Source organism: Procambarus clarkii, chromosome 52, assembly GCF_040958095.1.
Source record: "Procambarus clarkii isolate CNS0578487 chromosome 52, FALCON_Pclarkii_2.0, whole genome shotgun sequence".
NCBI lineage: Eukaryota > Metazoa > Arthropoda > Malacostraca > Decapoda > Cambaridae > Procambarus > Procambarus clarkii.
Genome location: NC_091201.1, coordinates 29,165,734 through 29,192,456, shown reverse-complemented (window position 1 = coordinate 29,192,456; position 26,723 = coordinate 29,165,734). Strand labels below are relative to the sequence as shown.

The following is a 26,723-nucleotide window of genomic DNA, read 5'->3' as shown; positions in this document are numbered from 1 at the left end:
TGGGGTTGAGAGCGGGCCTTCCCCAGGGCGGGTCACTCACTGCTGTGGATCAAGACGGCGCCGCTCCTGTCTCTCTCTGTCTCTCCCGCTGCTTCTGTCAGTGTGGCCACCATGCTTACGCCCTGGGCATTAACGTTGTCTCTGTTAATAATTCACGGTAAGTGCCGTTACAGTTGTGAGCGTGGTGTGTTATAATGTGTAGTATAGGCAGGTGCCGGGCAAAAATGGTGGTGCTGGAGACTTCAATGCTTCGGCAGGAAGTAACAGGAACAGCAGCAAGTGGGGAGGAATTTTTCACCCTATTTGATGTTTAAACTAGAGGCTGAGGCCGCCTTCATGTGTGGCAAACAGCCCATTAAATAGAAGTTAAGAGAGAGAGGGAGAGACGCCATGGCATCCTCTACGAGCGTCTCGGGAGGGTGCAGATGCTCGATGACTCTTGAGGGAAAGTTTGTGTTTGTCAGCATTGTTTACAGTCTGGTGTTGTCTTGAACAGCTGTTGTGTATACCGGGTGTGTATACCGGGTGTGTATACCGGGTGTATATACCGGGTGTGTACAGCGGGTGTATATACCGGGTGTGTACAGCGGGTGTATATACCGGGTGTGTACAGCGGGTGTATATACTGGGTGTGTACAGCGGGTGTATATACCGGGTGTGTACAGCGGGTGTATATACCGGGTGTGTACAGCGGGTGTATATACCGGGTGTGTACAGCGGGTGTATATACCGGGTGTGTACAGCGGGTGTATATACCGGGTGTGTACAGCGGGTGTATATACCGGGTGTGTACAGCGGGTGTATACAGCGGGTGTATATACCGGGTGTGTACAGCGGGTGTGTACACCGGGTGTGTACAGCGGGTGTATATACCGGGTGTGTACAGCGGGTGTATATACCGGGTGTGTACAGCGGGTGTGTACAGCGGGTGTGTATACCGGGTGTATATACCGGGTGTGTACAGCGGGTGTATATACCGGGTGTGTACAGCGGGTGTATATACCGGGTGTGTACAGCGGGTGTATATACCGGGTGTGTACAGCGGGTGTATATACCGGGTGTGTACAGCGGGTGTATATACCGGGTGTGTACAGCGGGTGTATATACCGGGTGTGTACAGCGGGTGTATATACCGGGTGTGTACAGCGGGTGTATATACCGGGTGTGTACAGCGGGTGTATATACCGGGTGTGTACAGCGGGTGTATATACCGGGTGTGTACAGCGGGTGTATATACCGGGTGTGTACAGCGGGTGTATATACCGGGTGTGTACAGCGGGTGTATATACCGGGTGTGTACAGCGGGTGTATATACCGGGTGTGTACAGCGGGTGTATATACCGGGTGTGTACAGCGGGTGTGTATACCGGGTGTGTACAGCGGGTGTGTATACCGGGTGTGTACAGCGGGTGTGTATACCGGGTGTGTACAGCGGGTGTGTATACCGGGTGTGTACAGCGGGTGTGTATACCGGGTGTGTACAGCGGGTGTGTATACCGGGTGTGTACAGCGGGTGTGTATACCGGGTGTGTACAGCGGGTGTGTACAGCGGGTGTGTATACCGGGTGTGTACAGCGGGTGTGTATACCGGGTGTGTACAGCGGGTGTGTATACCGGGTGTGTACAGCGGGTGTGTATACCGGGTGTGTATACCGGGTGTGTATACCGGGTGTGTATACCGGGTGTGTATACCGGGTGTGTATACCGGGTGTGTACAGTGGGTGTATTTACTGGGTGTGTACAGCGGGTGTATATACCGGGTGTGTACAGCGGGTGTATATACCGGGTGTGTACAGCGGGTGTGTACAGCGGGTGTATATACCGGGTGTGTATACCGGGTGTGTATACCGGGTGTGTATACCGGGTGTGTATACCGGGTGTGTATACCGGGTGTGTATACCGGGTGTGTATACCGGGTGTGTATACCGGGTGTGTATACCGGGTGTGTATACCGGGTGTGTATACCGGGTGTGTATACCGGGTGTGTATACCGGGTGTGTATACCGGGTGTGTATACCGGGTGTGTATACCGGGTGTGTATACCGGGTGTGTATACCGGGTGTGTATACCGGGTGTGTATACCGGGTGTGTATACCGGGTGTGTATACCGGGTGTGTATACCGGGTGTGTATACCGGGTGTGTATACCGGGTGTGTATACCGGGTGTGTATACCGGGTGTGTACACCGGGTGTGTACCTATACAAGGCGTGTGCACCCGGCTGACACCACTGTTAAAGTACAGTTAGTAGTTGGTTGAGTACTCTTGGTGGGGGGGTTGGGCCGTGACGGGTCAGCTGTGGTACTCGCCTATTTGTACTCGCCTATTTGTGCTTGCGGCGGTTGAGCTCTGGCTCTTTGGTCCCTCCTCTCAAATGTCAATCAACAGGTGTACAGGCTTCCGAGCCTACTGGGCTTCTATCATATCTACACTTAAAACTGTGTATGGAGTCAGCCTCCACCACCTCACTGCCTAATGCATTCCATTTGTCAACCACTGACACTAAAAAAGTTCTTTCTAATATCTCTGTGGCTCATTTGGGCACTCAGTTTCCACCTGTGTCCCTTATGTTAAATAACCCGTCCACCGTCTGGTGGGGGGGGGGGGGGGGGAGAGGGTGACAGGTCTGCTGTGGTGGGGGGAAGAGAGTGACGGGTCTGCTGTGGTGGGGGGAAGAGAGTGACGGGTCTGCTGTGGTGGGGGGGGGAAGAGGGTGACGGGTCTGCTGTGGTGGGGGGAGAGGGTGACGGGTCTGCTGTGGTGGGGGGGGAGAGGGTGACGGGTCTGCTGTGGTGGGGGGGGGGGGAGAGGGTGACGGGTCTGCTGTGGTGGGGGGGGGAAGAGAGGGTGACGGGTCTGCTGTGGTGTGGGGGGGGGGGGGGAGAGAGGGTGACGGGTCTGCTGTGGTGGGGGGGGGGGGGAGAGAGGGTGACGGGTCTGCTGTGGTAACCGGTCCCAGGGTGGGGAGGACGGGTCTTCTGTGCTAGACGGTCCCAGTGGGAAGGGGGGGTTGGGGTAGACGGGTTAAAGTATGTTCGAGACAAGAAAATACATCTCAAAGGGATAGAGTAGATTAGGCTGGTTCTACCCTCCCTTTCCAGACGGGTCTTTTGTGCTAGACGGTCCCGAGGGGAGGGCGGGTCTGCTGTATTTACGGTCCCAGGGGGTGGGGGGGAAGGGCCGGTCTGCCGTGTAGACGGTCCCAAAAGGGAGGAGGGTAAGAGAACTGCAGTAGTGTAGGTCCCAAAAGGGGGGAGGGTAAGGGAATAAAGGGTGAGGGACTGCTGTATGGATGGACCCTTATCTCCCTCCCCCCCCCTTCCCCGTGCACACAGTCATTTTGCCTTGCCACCAACCCGTCTAGTTGCTCTCCCCTCCCCCACCTAGTGACCGTTCATTCTCCACACCCTCACAAAGTCAGCCCCCACAACTTTCGCATACAGCTATGATGAGACAGCAGTTTGCTGGGTTACATAGCAAACTGCTGCTGTGTGACAGTGTAACTGTTCTTGCCGCCTAACTGTCACTGGTAGTTTCCAAGGGAAATCATGCATACGAACATTTTCTCTTAAGACGACTTTTTCAGGAAGCCAAACTATACATAGGTGTCGGTTCCTATGCCGGTATCTGGAGAATGACAAGGCATTTTCCAGATTAGTGCCTACAGTAAACCTATGGTGGCAAGGCATATTCTCATAATTGCGACATACATCTCCGTTATGATAGTCATTTAATTAAGCTTGCGTCCTGGGGAAATGGGGTGAGGGGCGGAGGATACCATGGTAACCCAGAGTAGTATCGCACTGGTGCCACTAATATTATATAAATCACAAAACTGCTTTGAAATGAAATGTCAAATTTCGTACGTAGACTTGCACATAGGCCCATGTCAATTTCCATAAATTTAATAGTTTTGTAAATAAAAAAAATGCTCTTTCGAAGGTTTGTGAAATGTCTGAATAGGATTATAAATTTTTTTAATAACTTTGAATAATTTGAAATGTATGAAAATATTAAAATATACATAGACAAGAGACTGAACTTCAGCACTAACATAAAACACAGCCAAAAAAGTCTCAAATGATCGGTATACTTTCTAAAACCAGACGTGTTCCAAACTGATTTTCTCTTTATACTACGCACTAATCTATCCCAATCATACATACTAATAATAATAAATAATAATAATAAATGATAATAAATAATAGTAATTTAATAAATATTATTATTTATTATAATTATTATTTATTACTATTACTGTAATATTACTTAATATTTTATTATTTATAAATAATAATAATAAATATTAATGTTAATATAATAATAATTTATTATTATTTATTATAATTATTATTACTGTATTAATATTTATTTATAAATAAATATTAAATATTATTTATTTATAAATAATAATAATAAATACTAATTATTATTAATAAATAATTTATTAATATTAATGTAATTATTAATAATAATAATCATAAATAATAAATAATAATTTATTATTATTCATTTTATTTTATTTATTTATTAATAATAAATTAAAAATAATATTAATAATAGTATTAATAATAAATATTATTTATTAATTATTTATTATTATTTATTATTATTTAATATTATTAATATCAATTATTATTAATGATATTAAATATTATTATTAATTATTATTAATATTAATTATTAATAATAATATTAATGATTAATAATATTAATAATACTTTAACAAATAAATAGATAATAATAATTAAGAAATAATAATAAATAATAAATCATATGTTAATTATTATTTATTATTAAATAATAATAATAAATAATAATAAATATTAATATTAATAATAATTATTAATTATTACTATTATTATTATTTTAATATTTTATTAATCTATTGAATAATAAATAATATTAATAATAATTTTAATAAATAATAATAGTAATAAAATAATAATAATAAATAATATAACAATATTAATATTAATAATTAATCATTATTTTTATTTTTTATTCATTATTTTAATATTTTATTACTTTATTACTAAATATTAATAATAATTTCAATAAATAATAAATAGTAATAATAAAATGATAATAAATATTACTAATAAAATAATAAATATTAATATAGCAATATTAATATTAATAATTTATATCATTATTTTATTATTAATTTATTAATAGTAATAATAATATAATAATTATTATTAATCTTAATAATAAAAATATTTTTATTTATATATTTATTTTTTAATTTATTTTTTATTTTATTTATTATAATTATTATTTATTATTATTAAATAATAATAATAATAATAAATAATAATAATAAAATACTAAATAATAATAATAATAAATAATAAATTTATTATTTATTACTTATTATTGTTAGGATTATTATTGATATTCTTATTTTTATTTTATTTTATTATTAATAATAAAGGTAACTGCAGAAGGATTTGCCTGAGGCAGATTCTTTGACCCACTTGAGAAAATTCAGCGACCCCCACATTACGTTGCTAACTATTGGAAGGTTGTCCCATACCTCAGTGTAGACTCATACTGTACTTTCCACTCGGTGGAACATATTTTAGTTCATTATGGTAAATAATTCATTATAGAATGTAGGCAGCAATGGTTAACCTTTTGAAACATGTTAGTGATGTAGAAGGTAATTTAGGCTAATTTTACTTATCATTTAAGATGTAAAAGAATTTACATAAAAATCATTGTGTTGCAGGAGTTGCAGCGAGTCGAGAGAGTGAATGCATCGAAGTTGGATTCGCACGAGCGGCGGGGTCCAACCTGAACCAGGGGTTTGATGCAGCCAAAGAGGCAGTGGTGGCCAGGTGGGCTGAGGAGGACACTCAAGGGCGACCCAAGTACACCTCTTTCTCTCCTCTCCTTAAGAATGTACGTAGCCTAGGAGTGGAAAGCACAGCAACACTGTTCAGGCTGGTTGTAGTCCTCAATACTGAATTGTCATAATATTAAGTAATCAGCTTAAACAGGTTTTCTGTACTAATTTCTTGTGAAAGTTAACAGCGTTAAACTTTACTAGTTCTTTCTTCAGTTACTGTATTAGTGTATTGATGCTGGGGAGTAAGGTGGTGATTGGATTTCTATATACATGTACTGTATATGAGAACAATTACTGTAGCCTTGTATTTACTTTCCACACAGGGATTAAAGTTGTAACAAATTGGTAAATTTTTTGTAATTAAATTTAATCTTAGTCCTTAAACTGTGTTATGCAACTTTACAAGAAATGAGCAAGACTGTTACTTGTAGCCAATCCAGGTGTTACCATAGGCTGCATGGCTTGGTATTCACCCACTTTCTGGCAAATGAAAGAATGTAAATAAAACTTTCTTTATAAATATTCTGTATGAAGATATTTAAAATTTTCAGGATCAACTTTGTCATTCTTTGCTGAATGCATTCTAGTAAACTCATTCATTTTGTAGTACAATAACCAAAACTGAACTTGTTAATCTAAATTGGGCCCAACATAAACATGATATAGCTTAAGAATGACATTTGATGTTTTATTGCTAATGCTTCTATAAATAAATCTCAGTACAGTATAGTATACTATATGCCTTATTTCAAACATTTATGCATTGATATTTTAGCTTTAAATTCTTACTAATCAATAACCCCAATTTGTTTTCTCCCATTGAACCTCACACTTTAAAAACCATCCAGCTGATATCTTGTAACACTCATCATTAGCCCCCATGTACTGTAAAAATAAGCAGATGCCACCCATACCTCTGTACAGCTCTAAATTATTTATCATGATTGTAATTTTGGTGTTTAGTTAAAAAATGTTTTTTCCTCCTGTATGCTTGGTGGTGTTAAGTGCTGCTTCTTGCAGGTGACGCGGACGGCACAGCTGCTGGAGGAGGCGTCGAAGGTGGTGGTGGAACTGATTCGTAAAACCCGGGTGGGTAAGAGGTGTAGGGGCGTGTGGCTGCTCACTGGCCTCGAGAAGCATGTCATTCCCCTCATTAATCTCGACAAGCCTCTCGCCGAGGATCTGGGACTAGGCAAGTGCCAGGGGTTTGTAGTAGATGAAGGAAGGAAAATAATGTATTTGTCCTAAGTAAATGCCATTTGTCGCTTTATTTTTTAATTTGCCATATTAGATTTGAGCACAAATGCACGACACTATAAAAAGTATTTTATATACTGTAGATGTTTTGTTGATCTAAATAAACAGCTGTGCTTTGTACAGGGTCTCTCAATGTTACCCAACATTAGACGGTTTGTTTGCTGGGCATGAAGGCGAATTTCACGCACAAGATTAATGCGGATAAAGTCATAGTTGATATACTGTACAGTACCTGTAATAATAAAATGTCATTGGGTCTCTGAATGGAAAAACACCAATTAAGAGTTGGCAGACATCAAAGTATGGCTATGTTTTGACACTTTGTATGTTAGATTGCAAGGCTTTAATATACTCGAAGTTGTGCATGTATAACCTAAGCTGATTTTGAATGACATTGTAACTTTTGGGTTATATTTTTTCAGTAATGTCATTTCGTTGCATGGTTGGATCACCATACCCCAATGTGGATGGTTCGTGTATCAGCCAGGAATCTCCTGACCTGGGGTCTGTTGGATCAAAGTTCCTCAGGCTCCAGCCAGCTGTTGCTGCCAAAGATGGTAAGTTGAGAAATATGGTTAATAACCGGAATAACTAGCTACTTGGTTTGATTACTGAATGTATCGGCTATGACTAGTTCTCGGCTCAGTTTTATGGTGTATCCTCAAAGTTGAAAGGCCTCCAAATGCCATTAGATTATTCATAATTTACTCTCATTTATGGTTCATTGGGCTCCCTTTCCCTTGTGCTCCACCTTCCCCTCTGTATGGCAAAATTGTCATTAATTCTGCCTGTTAACATGCTTGTCAGATACCCACAAAACATGCCAACCTCATCGCCCAAGCATTGCTAAATTATTTCAGTCAACGATATGTTAAATTTTCCTTGCTTTGTCACATTCTGCATATCTATTAGTCTTTTCCTTTCTCAGCACAAGATTTGTCTCATTTCTTTTAAAACTTCACTCAATGTTTAGTTCATCTAAACTGGCTTTGAACTGGGGCGGGAAAGGGGGAATTATTTAACATGACAATGCTGACAGTGCAGAAATTGGACCATAAGCAATTCTGGCTGTTACTGGACAAGTTTCATTAGAATATCTTGCTGGATTTAAATAAATCTCTAAAAGTTTGCATTTGCTGGGAGCACTTGTAAAATGAGGCATCACCAATCACTTCATGTTGGTATACTGCACTTTCATTCTTGCAAAGCCACCAACACTCATAGCATTTCAGGCAGTTCCTTAATCTAACAGAAGGTAACCTTATTAATAGGTACATAGTAGCAAAATTTGAGTTCATCATTACAATATAAACGCTGCTTTCAGAAAACACACGGTCCTCCCTCCTTAAATCCCTAAAGATGAACCTCCCCTCCACACACTCTTGTGCCATTTACATTTACAAAACCCTGTTCTTAAATGCAAACCGTTTTGAAACTTCCTGGACTGATGTAATAGGAATCATATTCACCACACCAGAAATATATATCTTTGATACAGTATACCCAGTCAAAATTAATCTGTGTAAACACACTATGCAAATAAAGGGACCTAATCTATGGAACTCACTCCCTTTTGAATTGAAAAACTGTCCAACTTTTGCCTTGTTCGAAAATCAAATCAAAAGGTACCTAATTTCATCTCCATAGTTCCCTACCTAGTGCTTTAAACTCACTGTAGCTAGTACTTCCCAATCCCCCAATATATGTACCTTAGCCATATAACTTTACCATTGTAATCATTGCCATCATCACACATCATGGTTGTTATATTGAATACTTATTTTACTGCTTTATACCTTGAAATAATCCTCATTATGCTATAATGTACCTGTTGATAACCCTCAAATTTTACTTTAATATACCTACTAAACTTTGTCAAATTTTTTTACAATGTACCTGGGTCTCTCAATGACCCCAGGTACATTTAAATTTTTTTTTTTAAATTTGCTAGAAATTATCTACTTAAAATTATCCAAAACTCTGCCAACAGGATTTGCTCCTCGGGAGTCTGTGAATGAGGAGAAGACGCTGCCCACAGCCCGCCAAGTGGCGCAAGTGCTGAGGAAACACATAAAGAAGCCACCTGTGACTGGCATTTTTTCTGAGTGGAGCCACTTCATCCAGAGAGACATCTTCAGCATCCCAGTAGGTTTCCCCAATAAAAATATAAAATTTTTTTGCTTTCCTTATGAACTAATTTTTTGACTTGGCATAATCAGTTTAGCACTCGTTAAGAAAACTTTTTCATCTAAATAGTCTTGTTTTCTGGGTTGTTTCTTAACTGGTGCACTGTTGGTTCAGCAAGGAATAATAAATGTACATTTCAAAATAAATTAAATTTTAAATTTTCTAATGTTGATCTGACTGTGACAAGTTTATACCCAGTAGATATCCTAGGAAGCATTTCTCCTCTAGTTTTAGCACCAGAGGTGGGAGACGTGTACCTGGTAACTACATTATACAAGTTTAGTGATGGATATCTTGGAGAGGACCAAATTTATGTAGTGGCAGTTTTGGCTTGACAAGTTTTTTCATGAGGTATTGAACAGCTTGAGGATAAATTCTCCACCTTGAGGATTGCCTCCACTGCCTTATCACATGTAGTAAGAGGTTGTTTGCTACAGTTGCATTCTATCAGTGCTCCTCTGTTTCCTTTTTTTTTTTTTTAAACCTTGTCAGTAATGTTGTCCGACTCCTCTAAGTCTCAAAATGGGGTACACCAGAGATTTGTGCATATTTAGGTATTTGTTGGATAAGGTGTTTAGGATCTGTTGGCAATTATTTGTATTGCATGGGTGAAGCATTTACAGCATAGTGGTTCGAACAAATCGGCGAACCCCTTGTTCCGAAAGTGTTTGGACGTCATTAGTTGGTAGTCTTGAGTAAACCATTTTTCATTTGAATCCCAAGTGGGACAGAAATTGTCTGACTCCCTTCTTGTCGGCTAATGCCCTGTTCACCTAGCAGTAAATAGATACCCAAAAGTTGACCTGTATCCTGTGGAGGGTTAATAATTTGACCTTTGGTAGGACTTCAATAAATCTAACATGCACATACAGTATACATTGGCTGCCTGACACAATGAATTATTTGGTAATTCGGATGTTTTCCAAGTAGTATAGGAATGCAGTAAATTTAGCATGTCAAAATCTCTCGGAAAAGAACCTGGCCATTCCTGGTCCTAAATTGAATTCGTGTTTGGGAAATGGGGTCATTTGGAAAGGGCAGGGAAGTGAGGGCAAGGTGGGAGCCATAGAGAGAACATATAATTATTGTGTGTAACAAGGGTGATAATAAATAATTGCATGCAAAGTATGTAAATGAGATCTAATAATCTTCCTGACCATTTTACCCAGGAGTCGCCATTGGCAGAGGATGTGGACTGCTGCCTGTCTCCAGAGGCAGAGGATTGTGCACCCATTCCTGTTGGCAAGGAGGACCCAATCTACTCTGTCCTAACTTGCATAAATTTCAGAAGATCTGCTCGAGCACAAGCAATCCTTGGTTAGTAATTGGGGATTTAAGGTTTTGACACAACCCATCATGCTTGCCTTGCAAACCTGTTTTTTCCAAATGGAGGGGGGGGGGGGCTACAATACTGGTAGTGTGAATTTCTACTAAAAATAGTTTTGTTTTCTGGAGGACTTTTTTTTTTTTTTTAAATTTAAAAAGTTTCAATAATACAGCTAGGAAATCTGGGTTCGAAACCTGGGTGCGACAGAAATTGTTCGGGTTCAAGATCGGCCAAAAGTACAGTTTCTAAATTAAGCAACCGACATGTGGAGAGCTAGTGTCATAATTCATAATTTTTTTCTTGCACACTGGCCCCCATCCAGTGGGCAGCGGTGGATTTGTTACAATCACTTACCTACTACCTACAGTTGGCAAACTGGGGATACTTGACTAAAATTTCTGGTAGCAGATCATTTTGAATGAAGTATTTACACATCTTCAGAAAATTTGTTATAGAATTCTTTGAAATCGGGTATCATTTTGCACTCCATCCCATAGTGATGTAGGATGTGTGAATAATTTTGTTGACACAATTTACATTTGGTCAGGTCTACATCAGCAGATAATGAGAATTCCTAGAAATACTTGTAGCAGTCGGTCCCAAAATTGGCATTTCATTACATTTAATGCTAAAAGAAAGGAAAGGAATATTGATACAAAAAATAACAATTTACTCTATTACATACAATGATAAACAAATAACATGAAATACACACAAAACTCCCCCAGCTTTAAACACTTGGTTAACACACACAAGCAAGATTAATACATATAAACTTTTGTTAACATAAAAATATGGGCGACACTGAATATATACATTGAACATTACAACATGAACACAAAGCATCAGAAGAAAAGTGTCGCGATGAGGCCATAATGTGTAATCCCCGAGCACCTGAGAGACTGATGAGATGACTGGGATCAAGGGTACTTGTACCCCTGACTGTGATGTCGCATCCTTTATCAAGGTGGGCTATAACGGATCACCTGGCTGCACCTGCAGTGGGTTTACGAGCAGGGTGGAGAGTACACTGGTAGGGTTGTCTAGATATTCATCTGGAACTTGATGGCACTCCATACCAGATGTTCTATTGGGTAAGTCAGTCCAGATGAAGTATAGTAGTCATGAGTAGCCTTCCAATGGCGAAAGTAAGAGAAGAGGCAGTTTTCCCAGCTATGCAGGGAAATTGTAGCAATAAGAAATGCAATTCTGTGCATAATGCCAAATGCATTGATGGGAGATCACACTGAGTGGGAGTCATATTGCATGTGTTCAAACTAATGCTAACCGTGTAGGGTATATTTTGTTAGTACAGTTAGTTTGATAATGGGTTTTAATTTTCCCCTTAATATGGTGACCTTTGGACCACTTTGTATTATATTGTCATAAACCTTGTATTAAAACTTTATTTACAGTAAGTAGACTCTTCCCAGAAAAGGTAGAGAGCCTCAGGTCTAGAATATAAAGCTTGATTGTAGGACTTTCAAATAATGTATTAAACAAATTGGGAGACATTAACTACATACTTAAAATTTCCAATGTAACTTGCACAAGGTGGGTGGGGACACCTTGAGAAATCAAAAAGTTAATGTAGGATAGGCAATGTAAACTTTCCTACATTCGTTAATAAATCCATGGAATCTACCACCATCTAAGTAGATGAAGTACATGCATCACCATCTGTAGCTGTGTTATCTTCTGCCATCTCATTCTTACCCATTATCTTAAACGTTCACTTGTACACCCTCCTCCCTCCAGGCTGCACTTTATCCTCCAAGTTGTGTTTATTTCCTTTAGAGTTTTGTCGAGTGAACTTTCTCTAACCTTTTGCAGGACATAGAGAATCTTTCTCTTTCGTCTCGACATACTTGGATGCTACACCTCTCTATGGACCTACAGACAGGGTTGCCTTCAATAGGAAGACAGGATACTTTGGTTACCTCAAGTAAGTTGGCTTATTATGTTTTGGTTGATCCATGACATTTAACCAATTGGGAAGGTGTTACTGTGGTGGGATGATTGGCTAGAGGGATGGTTGGATTAGTTAAACTAGCAAAGCTAATACTACTTGTGCTTTTTCTACATAGGTACAATAATTCTAATGCAATGGTACTAAAAGATTGTCTAGTAGTAGTTAAATTCACTAATGTCACTACACTAGTCTTATGAGATAAAGAATGCAAGGACCTGGTGTTAAGATTATGAACCTACTGTTGGCACAGCTTGTGCCAGTTTCACAATACTAAAATATCTGCCATGGTTTGTCCCTTGCATGTACCTGTACAACCTGGCACATCTATGGTTGTGTGACTGTACTTTTGTGCTGTGGCCTGGGCAGTGACCCCTTCTGCTATTTCTGAAAATTATAAATTTCTTAATGGTTTTATTTAATTTTTTTTGTATATACAATGTCAGTTTGCAGTCCCTTTTGATCCTCAGGGGTCCCGAGTCTGACGAGAAGACAGAAAAGGATAAACAAGGGGGAGAGAAGAATGTGAAATGTGCCGCGCCCGAGAACATGAAGGGATGCTTCCAGCTGCAGGAATCCGATGACTTGGTAAGTTCGAAGCTTTTCTAATCTAACTTTAGCATGTTTAACTACTTGTTTTGTAGTGTGGCTTGTAGAGGCAAGTGTCCTTTCCTAGGGAGTTTTTTTTAGTAAAGTTCATTTATTATGCACCCCATACCCATCTTGTGGGCGGTAGTGGAAAGTGTTGGAGGCACATAATGGGCTCAGGGACTGAACTCCACAATTCATTTAGCTAAAAAAGTTACAATCTTGATGTGCTAGTTACAAAACTCGGTAAGTTGTCACATCAACAATGGGTTCGAGATCGACCATAAGTTTCATGAATGGCTCGTCAAAATAAATCATAAAATACTTGCCTTTACTCATATTTTCACAAGAATATGGGAAAATGTCTGTAACACCAATATTCATATCATTAAATGTATACATTTCCGGTATAAAATTGTCAATCTTTAAACACAAGAAAACCTCTGCTGCTTGTGGTCCACCACAGCTCCATCTTATGATAAAACTTGGTTGGCTTGGAGATGAAGCAGTTGTACTGTGTATAGGGCAGCCATGAACAGTTAAAATTGAGGCCACTCTTACCTCTATTTCTCCTGGCTCATCACATGCCATTGCTTTGCAGGGCGAACTACTAACACTGCAAACCTCAACCTAGTAACACAATGAGAGCTGCTACCACTAGCTTCATCTATGCTGCTATTATCTGAACCAGTCAGTCTGAAAAAAGGAATCATCATCCATGTACTTAAGAGTGTAAAGGAATGGCAGGTGGCACAGATGGTGAAATGGAACTAGGGCAGTGTTGATCTGGGACACAGTGGCAGTAGTGTAATCCTCACACTGGACATGCTCACTGTATGTTGTTCATATCACTGATATCCAACCTTTGATAGGTCATTAGTCTCCGTGGTATTGTGGTAAGACACTCGCCTGGCGTTCCGCGAGCGCTTTGTCGTGGGTTCGTATCCTGGCCGGGGAGGATTTAATGGGCGCAAATCCTTAACTGTAGCCTCTGTTTAACTCGACAGTAAAATGTGTACTTGGTTGTAACGACGATTCTTTGTGGGGGTCGTATTCTAGGGACCTGCCCGAAACGTTACGTGTACTAGTCGCTGTACAAGAATGTAACAACTCTTGTCTATATCTCCAAAAAAAAAAAAAAAAAAAAAAAAAAAAAATTGGGTTTTGTATTGTCAACATCACTGTCAAGGTCCAGTTTATAAAGTACCCGACATATTTCATCCTCGGTAATTTTTCTTCTATGTTACCTAAGTTTGACCCGGAGCTAGATTAAAAGTTTTTAAATTTTATTTCCATTAAATTTGCAAATCTTTCATTTGGCTTGATACTTTGATACGTTTTTAATTGTAATATTGTGGCCCCTAACTGTACAATTTGCTGGCTCTAAAAGTTGAAACCCAGACTTGAGTTAGTGCTCTTCCTGTAGTCCTTAGCTTTGATAGTCCTCCAAGCCTCTAAAACTAAAATTGTTAATTTTTGTCTCATAGATTGAAGACTTGAAGCTGCTGCTGGTACTAGAGCATAACAGACTAGCCGATGCCTTGGCCGAAATTAATCCTCACTTCGATGATGCCCTTCTGTATAATGAGGCAAGGTCAGTATCAAGGTGGTGGTAACTGTTGTGCATCTCTGCATTACATAAACCAACAATAACTCTACATCAACGTGCCAGATGTATCCATTGTAAGATGTATTTGCCGTAAAGAAGCAATTTTGTCATAAATTTACTGGAAATTGGAGTTCTGAATTATGAAAATGGTGAACATGTAAGAAATTAGATTTTTTAGGTACTGTATTTAAACTTTATTGATTTTTATGCAGGTCCTTAAGATAACTAAAATGTAATAGTTACAGTGTAGCAGAATTTGAGTTCAACATAATAACTAATATAAATTGATTGTATAGATTATACTCCTAAAGTTGCATGTCTTTAGGTACAAAAATTAGGCGAGTGGGGTAGTGCAAGATAATTTCCCACCTTGTGCTCAAAACTCTTAAGAGAATGGAATTGGGTTCTTTTTGGTTTTACTTTTGAAGGAAGTACTGTATAGGTTGGACATTTGTTTGAATTCATTAAGGCAAACCCTCATATACTAGGTCCTTTTATTTGCATGGAGTGTTTACAGATTGTCAGACTCTTAAGAATATCAGAGATGTTTATTTCTGGTGTGGTACCCATGGGTTCTATTACATCTATTAAGAGTTTCAGATCATGATCTGAATCACGATCATGATTCAGCATTTAGGATTAAGGTTTTGTACATGTAAATAGCACAAGAATGTATAGTGTGTTTAGCATGTTTAGGGATTTAAACAGGTGGTGGGTCTGTGTTGTCTGAAGTGTTATAGCTCTGATAGAAGATTGTTGCTGGGGGATGATGGGTTTGAGGTAATTTTCAGTGGTTGAACCCCATGCACACATACCATATGTTAGAGATAGATTAGTGAATACAGTAGTATAGTGTAAGAAAAGCAGGATGGGGAATATCAGATGTTTGAGAGAGTACCAACAATTTTTTATTTTTTTTGACTTGGCTGTGTTGTATGTGGTTGCTGAAGTATAGTGTCTTGTCTATATATAGACCAGAAATTCCCTTATTTTGAATGCTGATGTTGACATTGTCTCTGAAGGTAAATTTGGTTTGATTTACTTCCAAATAAAATGTAGTAGGTCTTTTACATGTTTAGTAAGTTTGTTGGTAGACATCTATGAGTAAATAATTTCTCTAATTCATTATTTACAATATTAGTGTGTGGGGGTTGGGGGTCTGAACAGATGAAGGTACAGTAGTATTGTCATCAAATAATATAGATTTAAGAATGTTAAAAGACAATTGGTAAATCATTGATGTATTTAAGAAATAGGAGAAGTATGAGATGCTGTCCTATGGCACTCCTATGGTTAATGGTAGAGTGGGGGAGGTTTGTTCACGGGGTACATATTGGTGTCTGTTATTAAGATATGATCAAATGTACAGTAGTTCAGAGCAATACCTCGGATTACATAATGATAGTTTAAGTAGGAGGTATTTATGGTTTACGGTATCAATGGCCTTTCTCAGGTCAATGAAGAGGCCAATTGGAAACTCAGTCAACACAGTCCTTGACACATATCAAGCAGACTGATAATGGTATTAATAAAAATCGTTTTGGGAACAGAAGCCAAACTGGCCAGGACTATATATGTTGAATTTTACAAGGTAGGAGTATAGCAGTTTGGAAATAATTATTTCAAATACTTTTATAGTATTGGTAGGTTTGATACTGGTCTGTAATTGTTTAATGCCTACAATTAAACTGTAATGTATACAGACGGATCCTCATAGCGGAGTATGACCACATCACCTATGGCGAATTCCTGCCGGTACTGATGGGGAAGGAAGTGGTGAAGAAACACTCCCTCAACCCTGGTGCTGAAGGAATAGCTGCTGGATACATTAAAGAAGTCAACCCAGGCATTCTCAACTCCTTTGCCCTGGCTGCCTACAGGAATCCTTCTGTGAGTGTTTTGTCGAGGTGCTAAGTTTTATAACAATATCTTGGTTTTTATTAGTATGTACACAGTGAAGTCATTTTTGAGAATCGGTAGGAGCCGTGAGCAGGATTTGAATCTCTGCTCTGGGTGTACTACCAAGTAAATGCTCTAGACCACTATACCATGACAACATAAGCATTGCAACTTGGGATTCAACTGAATTCTCTAGGATTTTTAAGGCTTCCACTGAAGCCTTAAACACTAGAGGCTTCAGTGAAACCTTGCACCACTACAAAATATGTATCTAGAACCACCTTTAGATGTAGTTATCAGAATTTTTTTTTTTTTAAGTTTCTCATAATTTGTAGGTTGTGTGTGATCTATTTTCTCCTATTCCACATTCCATAACATGGCGCATATTCACCTTAAATTTCATTTGCCAAATGGTGCTCCATACGCTTATTTTGTGTAGGTCTTCTTGAAGGGCATTACGATAATAGTAGTGTGTTCTCAAATTGTTAAAATGTTGTCTCCGATCACTGGAAACTAAAAATATTGTATGTGACATACTTTAGCTGTGATGGAGCTAAAAAGGTGAGCAATTTATTGGCACTGAGGGAGTAGGGGCCTGGACACGCTCATCCCAGCCACCCTATGGGGCAGTAGTGGGGCTGCGAATATAATGCTTCACAATTATTTCGATGTCTCGTTCGTTTCTTCGCAGTTTTTTTGCTGTAACATTATTCAAAAGTGTGTAATTCATGGAATTTATATACAATAGTTAAATGTGTGGAACATGGCTATGCTAAAAAATATGGGGCTCATATATGTTGACACATATATTCTTAGATCAATCAAATAGTGTTCTTGCTGTTTTTTATGGTATATACACACGTTGTATATAACTACTGCTATACATTTTTCTGCACTATAATGAACCACAAACATAATGTATTGAGAGTTTATATACAGGTATACAGAACAGGAATCCAAGGTCAGCCTTGCAACAAATAGCCTGTCGGTCACTGCCGACAGGGTGCGGCAGGGACTGCCCCAATACATTTTTATACACATATTTCGGTGTCTGTAAATGGTTTTATATCTAGTCTTTTTGCAGTGATATTATTCACTAGTGTGTGATTTATGGAATTGATATAGTTAAATGTATGGAACATAGGTATGCTCAAAAGTATTGGGCCCATATATATGGTGACACGTATATTCTAAGATTAATAATTTTTTTGCTGTCATTACATTATATACTGTGTACACGTTGTATATCACAATCAACATTGTTATGCACCATAACAAACTAAGCAGTTCTGGTGGGTATGGGGATGAAATCAAAATACAGCATGGAGCCACATGATATGAGCAAATGATATCAGTAGTTACATGATGCATGATAATGCCTCCATTATTCTACACATCTTATGACTAGCTACAAAAATGCCATTATTACCACATTCCTGTCACAAAATCCTGAATAGGAATCCATTTCCACAAGGTTACATTGTGAAAGAACATGGTTGTTTCATGGTGAAACAATGGGATGCAGGATGTAGAAAACAATAGCTAGGTGCTGTCTCTATCTCATACTGTGAATATCATAGCATTGTGTTCACCGATATCTAAATGTTGTACAGTCTTTATCACAGTCAGGATCATCTATGATACTACAAATGGTAAATGGTTAAATTACCTAATTTATTCATCATTATTTAGTGGTGCTGTGGCTCCTGCTGCATGTACCAGCCTTGGTTGCTTTCTCAGTACCGAGGCTCTCAGTCAGCATGGATGCTGGCCATTTTTTTTTTTCAAAAGCTGGCATCTGTTTACTGGTACACAGGATGCCATCCCTGTATACTGCGGGACTTTTGACTTGTTTCCTATACTGTACTTAAAAGCGTTGTATAGGGAATATGTATAAAGGTGGCTCTGTGCAGTGCAGTGGTTAAATCATTGTGCAGGCTGCCACATTTTTTTTAGGGTTGGCATCTATCTGCCTCGAAAATTAAGTAATTTACCGTATCAGGTGTGCAATTGGGGTAGCCTGGTGGCAATACTTCTGTGGGGAGTAGAGCATGTAGCAGTGACTGGCTGACCAGCCTTCTCAAAATTGCATCTTCTCTTTGCTTCGCTGCTATACGCTGCAATACAGGGTGGAGACCCTGTATTTTCAAAAATGGAGTGTGGATATCGGGGTTTAATTTTCAATTCAAGCTAATATCTAGGTTTTCTACAGATGCACACAGAGTGGCAGTCAGAGTGGGGACGGAGCAACATCATGGAGTCGATGCACTATAATTCTATCCGTGAGGACCCTTACCAAGACCTGTTGGCCATGGACGTACAGAGGGGCCGTGACCATGGTTAGTATCGAAGTAAAATGGTGGTGGTGATATGAAGAGATGAGACAAGTGGGGGTGTGATTATGGGGATGCTGTAGATTATTGTAAGGCAGAGAGTAGTTGCCTACACTGAAAGCACTCTGCCTTCCAACTACAACTTTGCCATGCCTACTACAGTATAGTTTTGAGTTAAGAAAGGTTTTTCTTTCTACGAAAGATTTTTTGGGTAATGGCTAAGATACCGAGATATGGAGTGGAGAAATCAAATTTGAAGGAATATTAGAAGTGCAGGTAGGATAATTTGTGCTAGGTTGGATGTAAAGAGTGTCTGTGGATCTATCGGAAGTTATTTGAGGGATGGCAGGCAGTTAAAATTTGGAGGTATTGTATCGAGATAGAAACATCTTTAGCATGTATATGTAAACTATTCATATGGTGAATTGAAGCCAGTACATTTTAAATGAATTGATAAGTGATGAAATTACTAATGCCAAAAGTACCATGAACATCTGACAGACTAGTTACTGTACTTAAATAATTCAGTTTCTTAATGAGTCTTTTTCATTTGTGTTAAAATGTTGACTATTTTTTAAATTACCTTCAAACCAACTCTGGGATATGATATCTAGACAAAAAATAAATACCAAATATGAATCATTAATTGTATTCAACACACTTTTGTATTAGTGTTGTATTGCTAATTTTTCTTAGCTTTATAATGTTCAAGGTCTGACCCCAATGAGAAATTTCCCAAAAGTTTCAGTAAATTTGGTTTAATAATAAGTATGCCCATTACAGTACCTGTAGCTCAAAGTGACTGCATAACCTCCCTGGTAGGAATAAAACTGCACAAAAATAACAGCAAATAAGTTTAATACTTGTAATTACATCAGTGATTTAAATCACCCCAGTGTCCGGTTAACATTACAGGCAGGTTTATTCAAATAAAAACATCACTAACATAGTCATTACCAAACAATATCAAAGACCACTGGTCTAACAAATCAAATTTATTGTATACAATTCATTCCTGTAAATATTAATGTCTATTACTTGGTATGATCTAGTTACAGAAAGGGTCTTGGTGTTTTTTTAGTCATGAGCTCACGGCCATTTTGTCCTTCCATAACCAGCATCCCGACCCAACTGCCACCTTGTGGCTGCTTGTTGCTACTCGTACAGGGGTCATTAAATAAGAACACTTTATGTACAGTAAAAACACTGCAATATGTTTTTACTGCATATATTACTTTACTGCATAATTACTACACTAGTAATTACAATTTCATTAAACATGCTATTTACACACTTCATATAAATAGTACCACATTATTCAGCTTCTGAACTCATAGGCTAATTCACTCATATTCCTAACAAATTACAATATGGCCTTAAAAATCCATAACATTTGGATAGTTAAAATTGTGTATAGAGCCAACTTCTCTTGGCCTATGTTTGAACCACTAGAAAATGTGTTGGTTGTCACTGAATCTGTTACTGGGTTTACAGGTCTGGCTGGGTACAGGGTGTGGCGTAAGTTCTGTGATGGTGACCACTCTTACGATTCCTTTGAGGACCTTAAACGAGGACTTCCCAAGGAGCTCGTAGAGGATCTTAAGTCCCTCTACCAGTAAGTGCCCAACCCATTTCCTTGACATTTTAATATTCTTATTATGAAACTTGTTTTAATTTACAGCATATGTGGATGTAAAAATTATTTACCTGAATTTACCAGAGGGGCCACTAATGCTAGTGGCCTTGACAAGGACAGGAAATAGATGGCTTGCCTAAGGGCCCCTTCACCCTTCCCCTCCCCCCGCCATTTACCCTGATCTTTTCCAGTTGGATTTTAAAATTTAACGGTTTTGGCAATTATGGTTTCAGAGGTAAGGCAGTTTCATGGGTTTATTACTGTGGTGAGAAAGCATCTCCTGTTCTCAGTCTTTGAGCCGAGTTGATCTCGGTTGTAGAGCTTGAAATCGTTGCTCCTTGTTCGTGTTGCATCTGACCTTTTGAAGAAATTGTCAGGATCAACATCCTCCAAATTGTTCAGCATTTTAAGTTTCAAAGAGATCTGCCCTGTCATGCCTGGTTTGCAGTGTTGTTAGCCCTGTTGCCCTTAACCGTTCTTGATAGGAGAGTTGGCTTTGCTCTGGAATGATTTTTCTTGTCCAGTGTTGCACTTTCTCCAGAGCAGCCGTTTCTTTCTGAAGATGCCTCCATGCCTAGATGCAAATAATCCATGTGGAGGCACACCAGAGACTTGTACAATTGAATGACAACCTTCATTTCCTTTAAGGTACGCTTGATTATTCCCAGGGTTTGGTTAGCTTTTTATATTACAGTATTTTACTGCTGCTTGCACTTGTGCAACATTCGGTGAATGATGAATTTTGACTCGATGGTCCTTTTCTACATCAATCTGCTGCAATTTACTGTAATGCTGTTAATTTGGTAGTTGTGATGTGGATTCTAATGCCCCACATGCAAAGTCTTGCATTTATTTATATTAAAAAGCATTTGCCAGTCTTCTGACCATTTGTGGAGCTTGTGTAGCTCTATAAGGTCTTGATATCATTTTAATTTAAAAAAATTAATGAATTAAAAAACAGCATTCAATTCTGTTTAAAAAAAACAGCATTGAATGTATTGAAAAACCAGTTTCTGGGTGTGCCCCAGAGTCTCTATGACGCTATCTATACTGATATAGTCCTACAGTATATTAGTTTGTGTCATCAGTTGCAGAGTTCTTGCTGAAATACATGTTAAGAACCTCACGCTTACAACTCCCTGATAAGAGAGAGCAAGCTTAGCTGCCAACACCCACTCATTGTCAGCAAGGCACACAGCCCGCCTGCTTTCATGACTCGCTGTTTTCCATTTTTAAACTTCCCTTCACTTATGTCTTTCCATCCTTTTTACTTACTCCCCCCCCCCCCTCCAAAAAAAAAGTGGTGGTTGAACTATTGTTAATGTTAGTATATGGATTTTAATGTGGTGTGACTTTCAGAGACGAGTTGGACGACCTGGACGCTCAGGTGGCGCTGCTGGAGGAGCCCACAGATGGAGGCATCATAGGAAAGACCTACACCTGCATTCTGGTATGTCTGGTTATGTGGCTGGGTAATATGGGTTTACTAGATACTTTTGTAAGGTCACGAAGCTTGTAAGCTGTACCCTAGAGTACAAACTCATGAAAGCCCATGAAACCTGCCCTTACTTTCTTATTTACAGTCCAAGACCTGCTTGATAGGGTTCTGGGAGGAGTTCTACTTCCCAAGCCTGGCCCTGAGGCCAGACTTGACTTGAGAGGTTGGTCCAACAGGCTGTTGCTTGGAGCAGCCCGCAGGCACGCACCCTGTTAGTTTGGTTTCCAACCAATTAAAAAATATGGTACCGGCTCCAAGTGTTCACCCTCGCATTTGAGGTGTTCATAATAACACTTGTTTTATATTTCCAATTTAAAGTGGAAGAGGTGTCATTTTCTCCATAACATAGTTTTACTGTGGTTTTGAAATAGTGATGCTTTCGCCTGTCGGCAATATTATTTGTATCATAGACTGTGTAGAATATTGGTACTCTGATACAGTATTCGTGTCACATAGTAACAAGAATTAACATTGTATTCTTTGAACAATAAATCAGTTTTTGCTTTTATTGCATTATATACACACAACCTATATACTGGTATATAATTTTTGATATGGTGACACGTTTACGTATTCAATTTTTAGATTAACCAAACGGTGTTCTTGCTGTTATTGCACTATATATGCATGTTAAATATCACTATCAGCATATATATGCACTATAACAAACTAATAAGCAGTTCTGGTGGGTATTGTGATGAAATCAAAACACAGCATGGAGCCACAAGCAGATGCCAGCAGTCTCATGACGCAAGACGGTGCCTCCAATATTCTTCACGTCTTGCTATGACTAGCTACAAAACTGCTGTTATTATTACATTCCTTTCACATAATCCTGAATATAAATCCATTTTAACAGGGTTATATTGTGAAAGAACATAAGGTTTTCATGATGCGTAGATGCAGAAAACAATAGCTGGGTGCTGTCTTTACCTCATGTTGTGAATATGATAACTAGCATTGTATTCACCTATATCAGATTGTTGTACAGTCTTTATCACAGTCGGGATCATCTATGACACTATAAACGCATAATAATTTCGGTTACCAATTTTTTTATCATTACCGAGTGGTTCTGTGGGCCCTAGCTGCACAGAGGTGCTGTGCACTGTTGCTGCATGCATCAGCCTTGGTAGTTCTCTCAGTACTAAGGCTCTCACTGCCAGCATAGATGCTGACAATTTTTTTCAAGGTGGCATCTGTTTACAAGAGTCCTGCCTGTGGCACAGGATGTGAACCCTGTGTACCCACGGGAGTTTTGAATTCGCTCCCTATACCCAAGTGCGCCTTATGCACTCTGCACACCCCCCTGATCGGGCGACTTATGGCGCTCTGCGCAGTGCAGGGGTTAATGCTATACTTGTTACAGTAAAACGAGATTACCTTAAAAACTGGAACAAGTTCTAAACCTCGTGGTCAGTATTTATAAAGATTTAAAACATACTTTTGGTTTTGCTTGTTCAATTTAACAAATAACAAGGTTAAAAGTTTATTAACAAGGTTTAACAATGCTTAAAAGGATAAATACTGTGTACTGCAAATGTTTTTTAATGAAGTGGAACAAACTGAAAGTGAATGCAAATTCTGTACTCCCGTAGGCTGATCAGTTTGCCCGTCTGAAGACTGGAAACCGACTGTACTGGGAGCATCCGAGCAGCCTCTTCACTGTAGAGCAGAAGGACTACGTTAAGACAGTGACATTGGCACACCTACTGTGTTCGAATTTGCATCTCCATGCTGTCCCCACCAATGCCTTCCTCCCTCAATCTGACAGGTGAATCAACTTTCTATATACTCTGTACCCATGTTCCCAGAGGGGAAGGGCTCTCCAAATATGTCTTTAATATATTTTCAACTAGGGTCAAGGAAAAATTCTCAGCTGCTTACCTTTATAAAATTATTTCACTCCTTGTATAATCTTTCACTAAGGTAAGGCCAAATACTGTATTGCCATACTTCTAAATATTGCCTATAATCTGGAGGACTAGATCCACTTAAGGGGTATCAAACTTCATTAAATTGCATTTTGGTGGTTTTTATATTATACTTTGATCATTATTTTTGATGAAGGTGGTAAGGCAAATGCTTGGAGGAAAGTAGAGCAAAGCAACTGGCACATGCCCCACTGCTTCAGAAAACACTGGCATTTTTCTGATGTCATTCTAAAATCCTTGTTCATCTTATCTTCAACCGATTGCCTTATAATTATTCCCTACCATTTCTAGTGTGCTGTTCACATATGCTTCCTGCTTAATAAATTCCTCATGTTCATCCTTTTTGCCTAACAATTATGTTCACCTATTAAATTCCAAGTTAGATATTCTCCTCAATCATAAAATTTAAAATTTTTTGCACGGTTTAAATATACATTATTTAGTCATTCTGCAACGAGCAACATTGCACGTTGCTCACTTCTACTGCTCAGATGTAATGCTTAAGGCTTGATACTCGTGTTCATTTATACAGTACCACCCCTTTATGCAGCACTCAAGCTACATCTCTTCGTATGTTTCTCTTAACCAGGGCTCATGATGCCATGTTCCATTTATAACATATTTTGAACACTTTTGTTAAAGGGCCATTATAATTTTTTTTCATAACACAAAGAAGTTTTTAACTATAGCTTGTAGTTTATTTGAAAGAAATAAGGCAAACCTAAGCAAAAATTGTCATTGACAAAAGCATTCAAAATAGCATAATATAATTATAGTATAATAAAATAAAATATAATATAGCAAAACAGTATAATGTGAAATTTTCCTATTATGAGAAGAGATTCAAAGCAGCAAAGGGAAACGTGAAAAGCACATGGAAAGTCATCTCGAACATCCTAGGATATAAACAGAAATCTCATAAGCGGATAACTCTCCAAGGATGGTTATAAACCTGCAACAGATGTTAAAACGGCCACTGAATTTAATGGGTTCTTTTCATCAGTTGGTACTAACTTTGCCAAAAAATTCCAGACACGACACATGTTACTACATATCTTGCCAGCAGCTCTCCTAACACTCTTCTTCTTTTACCAGTCAGCCCAACATGTTATGTCTATCATTCACTCGCAAAAAACTAAAGTTGGGAACTTTAGTGAAATACCGTCTATGGTATACAGGAGTGCTGCCCTTGCACCAACCATAGCTCTGCTATTCAACAAATCTCTAATGTCATACTTTCCCTGATATCCTTAAAAAAGCAAGAGTAATGCCAGTTCATAAAGAACGCGACTCACAATTGCTGCCTCTATAGATTGTATAGGTGGTAGTCAGGTGGACCCACCACCACCTGACCACCCTTTCCATTCATATGGAAATTTTTGTACCAACAGTACCGTTAGTGCCTTTAGCCGAAAATAATAATTTATTCATCGGCGCATAACAAATTTCAAGCATTGAGTTCTGAGAAGCTTAGTGTTTTGCATATTGTCTGCTACGTTATTAAATTATAATTAATTTAAGCAAAAGGCCTGCAATAGTAGTAATGCAATATCCTCTTTAAGCCAGTAATGTAATGAAGAAAAATTTAATCTTGCAGTAATCCTCTGGTGAAGTGTTCCGACTTGCCAGTTGGCGACCTCACCCCATGGAAGGACACGGCACTCATAGAGAAGATGAAGAAAATGAAGGCTGGGCAGGACAAGGCTGGGCAGGACAAGGCTGGGCAGGACAAGGCTGGGCAGGACAAGGCTGGGCAGGACAAGGCTGGGCAGGACAAGGCTGGGCAGGACAAGGCTGGGCAGGGAGAGCAGCAGGCACCGCAGCTGGAGAAGACCACCTCCAAAGAGGAACTGTAAATCAGCTGTTGCACACCTGATTCCTGAAGACACAGCTTTGTTATTCCACTTCTCACACATCCAGTGCTGCAGGGACTCGACTTGTTTAATGAAATTTCTAAGCTAACTTAATGGAATTACAATAATTATAATTGTAAATACAATACTGAAATTTTTCAGGACTAGTCGCGTTTAAAAAGTGCTAATGAGCATTACGATGTACTGGGTAGTTAGACGGGACAAGACACATTTGTCTCTTGTATTGTAAACCTTATGGTAAACGCGAGATTGGTTGCAACACTGTAGCGTCAGTTTCCCGTGTTTGCTGTTGGTCGGTTGTATCACTGTTTTGTTGCTTGTATGTTGTAAATGCAGTGCCTTGTTACAACTGTGTAATGTTCAAATTTATTTTTATACTTATAACATTGGTTGACTAAAATATATTTTGGTGTTAATTGTTTTGACTGGCAACAATGGCTCGCTAGTCCATAATGTTCGGTTATAATATTAAAGATTTGTTACTGTTGAACCATTGTTTGAACATATTCTATTGGAAATGTTTCTTCAAACTTACAGCTGGATCAAAAATCAAAAGCTGGTGAAGAGGGAAGTAATTAAAGACATCAAACAAGACTATTCACTTCCTAAACCGGCTAAAGAGAAAAGGCAAGTGTCTGCTTGCTTGTAGTAGTTTCTTGTCCAAATTGCATCGTCCCTCTTACGGTCATGCATATCCTTGTTGAATGTCCCCCCTCGTGGTCGTTGTCATCAGATCACTTTTGATAGTAGGTCTCTTCT

The 26,723-nt window shown here is 38.9% G+C and overlaps 1 protein-coding gene across 2 annotated transcripts; it reads left to right on the top strand.

The window, feature by feature from the left end:
- On the top strand, positions 1 to 26,454 carry LOC123755384 (peroxidase). Of its 2 annotated transcripts, XM_069304585.1 has the most exons (16): positions 1 to 157; positions 5,734 to 5,906; positions 6,874 to 7,045; positions 7,533 to 7,667; positions 9,101 to 9,255; positions 10,467 to 10,614; positions 12,458 to 12,569; positions 13,064 to 13,181; positions 14,669 to 14,775; positions 16,494 to 16,680; positions 18,902 to 19,028; positions 20,517 to 20,637; positions 22,018 to 22,108; positions 23,755 to 23,930; positions 25,688 to 25,823; positions 25,884 to 26,454. In XM_069304585.1, exons 1-16 carry the CDS (start codon positions 112 to 114, stop codon positions 25,944 to 25,946), a joined length of 2,067 nt encoding a protein of 688 aa, XP_069160686.1. In that variant the 5' UTR covers positions 1 to 111; the 3' UTR covers positions 25,947 to 26,454. The 2 variants fall into 2 exon arrangements, with proteins under 2 accessions (XP_069160686.1, XP_045593915.1); XM_045737959.2 differs by having other exon boundaries at positions 25,688 to 26,454.
- Positions 26,455 to 26,723: the final 269 nt, after the last annotated feature.